Genomic DNA, 3,043 nt, shown 5'->3' with positions numbered 1-3,043 from the left:
GAGGGGGCTGGTGGTGCGGAGCATTCCCCAGCCTGCCCCTTCGCTCCGCTCCGAGGCGGCCGCAGGGGAGCAGTGCCTCCGCGGAGGTGCCGGGGTACCGGCACGGCGGGCAGAGCTGGCTGGATTCGCCTGCTGCCCTGCGAGCGAGAGCGCGGCTTTAACCGCCCGCCCCTGCGGGCAGCGGGAGCCTCGCCGGCGCTGGTTTGCAGTCGTTAATTCTGAGTTTCGGTGGGGATTGTTTACTGTGTTGGTAACCTCGTCCCTTTTAGATGCTAATCAGCTCTTGCCTCTCTGGCTTAGGCGTTGTGTAAATGTGTGATGAAATGACCGTCTCCAGCCCCAAAAGTGAACGGTGTGGGGCACGGCTCGGCGCGGACCTGGTGCTGGGGGAAGGCAGCGTAGTCGGTGGGCCCGGCTGTTGGATCAGCCAGATGACCTGATTCGGGTGTTAGGCTGTGTAATCTGGAGCAGGCTGCTTTTCTCCCTCTGCTGTTTTCTCCGTTTATGAGACACAGGTGCTAACACTTAGGGCTGATCGGAAATACAGAAACAAACCAGATTTTTGCGTTTCTTGAGATGGCTTTTGCTTACTCTTGTTAGACTGATCTTGCTCTGTAAACTGCTTCTAAAGATGATGGGTGAAAATAGAGCAGATTTTTATTAGCTGATTTGCAAAACAAATTATGAGGGGGGTGACAACAGTGAAGCTTGCTTCAGGCAAAAAGGGGGAAGAGGATGCTGGGGCCAGGCTTAATTGGGGCCATACGTCTTAGGACTGGTATGAGTCTGGACTGAATATTACCCATCCAAACAGGTTTTAGAGGAGGAGCTGAAGACTGGCTGGGACTAATTTTCTCATTTCCCTCCCAAAGGCTGACCTGAAGACCTGTATCAAGGAGTTGCACAAGAGGAGGGGATAGAAACTGGAAGCTCTCTGAATGTGCTGCCCATAGACTTAAGGCTTCTTTGGAGACTCAAGATGACTTCCCACAAGAGATACTTTCTGGAGGGGTTGTGCTGAAGACAGCACTGCAGCTTCTAACTGGGACAGCTCCTGCTGGTCTGGAGCTGAGACCAACTTCTCTCCCTCCCTTTTCCCTTGGAGATGTTGCAGAGATTTAATCTGACCTCTTCCTCCTCACCTGAAGCCTGCCGTGGCAATGATCCCACAGCCAGATCCGACCACCAAAGAGAAGAGAATTGTGCGTTTGAAGCTGGGCCGTCGTTGTAACTGAACTGGAATTAACTCCCTGCTTGTGCTCCTGGAACAAGTGCCATTCCTTTGCTTGTCTCTGTGTGTGTTTTGAGCCGCTCCTCCCCGATCTTGTTTGGGATTCCTGGGCTTTCCACACTGAATTTGCCCATGGCTTTCCTGATGAAGAAGAAGAAATTCAAGTTTCAGACAAGCTTCACTCTGGAAGAGCTGACTGCTGTCCCCTTTGTGAATGGGGTTCTCTTCTGCAAAATCCGGCTGCTAGATGGAGGAGATTTTGCTAGCTTATCTACCAGGTAAGAGGCTGCTTGCAGACTTTCTTTCCAGCTGTGCTTCCTTCTCTGGTTGTTCTTCACTTGAGCAGTTTAGCATATGGCTACCACTTGCCTACCCCTTGATGGGATTTTAATAGTGCTGTTGTAGAGCCCCGCATGCCACATCGTTCTCCGGAGCAGGAGAAGAATGTAGCCAGAGAGCTGTGAACCTGGGTGGTGTTAGCTGATCAGAGCTGCACTGAATTTTTCAGAGATGTGGGGAGGGAGTGGGAGATTGCTTCCCTGAAAGAGACTGGGCTTTGTGCATGAAATCCTCTCTGACTTTTTTTTTTTTCCACACTCCTTGCCCGAGTTCTCACATGCTAAGTCGGACCCTGTGCTCTATTGCTTTCATGCCTGACTTGAAACTCAACTCCATAGAAAACTGTGTCTAAGCAAATCAACCTTCCCCAGCTTCGCTCTCCCTCTGCTTCTGTACTACTGTTCTTGCTAAGGGTGGAAGTCGCTTGTTTTGCATTGCAAATTGCTGTGCAAGGGAAAACTGGTGCCTGGAGTCAGTGTTAAAGACCCTGTTTATCTCCTTGAACGGATGCCACTGCATCTCCAAGTTTATAGCTGCAGTATTTGCTTGTCGACGTGATCCGTCGCATTGGGATCGCTCTGCTGCACATTCTGTAAGGTTGTTCTGCTGTCACCTATTGGCATTTCTCTGACTGCTTCAGGCAGGTCTGTCCCCACTCATGCTACTAATTGCTAATAAAACCTTGCTTTGTTTCCAGCCCTGCGTGCAGATTATCACCAGCAGTATGCAAACACAAATTCCATAACAGCCCAGACTTGCTTGCTTTCTGCCTGAAGATGTGAAGGAAGCCTTTAGTGGCTTTCAAAACTTGTTTTTTTGCTTTCCTGAGTGACTGTTCAGTTTTAAAGCTACAGGATTGGTTTGTGCTAGCTGTTAACTGCTTTATTCCAGAGCTAAAGCCTGGCTTGAGCTGGTTTTCCTCTTTGTGGTGCTGCAAGCTGAGCTTTCCCATTTTGGGAGAGCAGATTTTGTTGGGCAAGCGTAAGGCATTTCTGTCTTGCAAATGGAAGTGTTAGGGCATTGCTCAAAGCTTGGCTTTTCTTTCAAAGGCACGGTGCAACCTTGTCTGAAGTCTGTAGAAGTTGTGGGCATGGAACACCTCCAAAAATGGACTTTGAATTAATTTCTCTTTTGAAGAAAATCTATCAAAGGAGCTTTTCCTTACAGTGTTCTCCCCTGAGGCTAGATCCTTGGGTTTGGTGGAAGCAGCTTATCTAAGGAATTCAAACAGTATGTGAACTTGGAAAGAAATTAACCCCTGTGCTTCCTGGAGTCATAGTAAAATGAGTTGAACTGGAGGTGGCTCTGGAAAACCCCGTGCTGAGAAGCGATCTCCCTCTCCTTGTCACTTGTCATCCCTGAAAGCAGCTTCCAGGAGCCATCGCTGGGGTTTGCTGCTGCTGCCAGCCGTTGGGGTTGCATTGGGTTGTTTGCCGAGCTGGCTCGGGCTCAGCAGGTCACTCAGCGCAGTCA

At 49.8% G+C, this 3,043-nt stretch overlaps 1 protein-coding gene across 1 annotated transcript in view; it reads left to right on the top strand.

Moving 5' to 3' along the window:
- Window positions 1-870: 870 nt before the first annotated feature.
- Window positions 871-3,043, top strand: part of FAM102A (family with sequence similarity 102, member A) — a 31,812-nt gene continuing 29,639 nt past the window's right edge. The window contains exon 1 of the mRNA XM_010135908.1: window positions 871-1,509. Within this exon, the coding sequence (XP_010134210.1) occupies window positions 1,364-1,509 (146 nt within the window). The 5' untranslated portion in view covers window positions 871-1,363. The remainder of the gene's footprint in view (window positions 1,510-3,043) is intronic.

The sequence above is a fragment of the Buceros rhinoceros genome, unplaced genomic scaffold (genome assembly GCF_000710305.1).
Source record: "Buceros rhinoceros silvestris isolate BGI_N320 unplaced genomic scaffold, ASM71030v1 scaffold10935, whole genome shotgun sequence".
In the NCBI taxonomy this organism is placed as follows: Eukaryota; Metazoa; Chordata; class Aves; order Bucerotiformes; family Bucerotidae; genus Buceros; species Buceros rhinoceros.
Note: the sequence above shows the minus strand (reverse complement) of the source record. Positions and strands in the feature narration are given on the sequence as shown.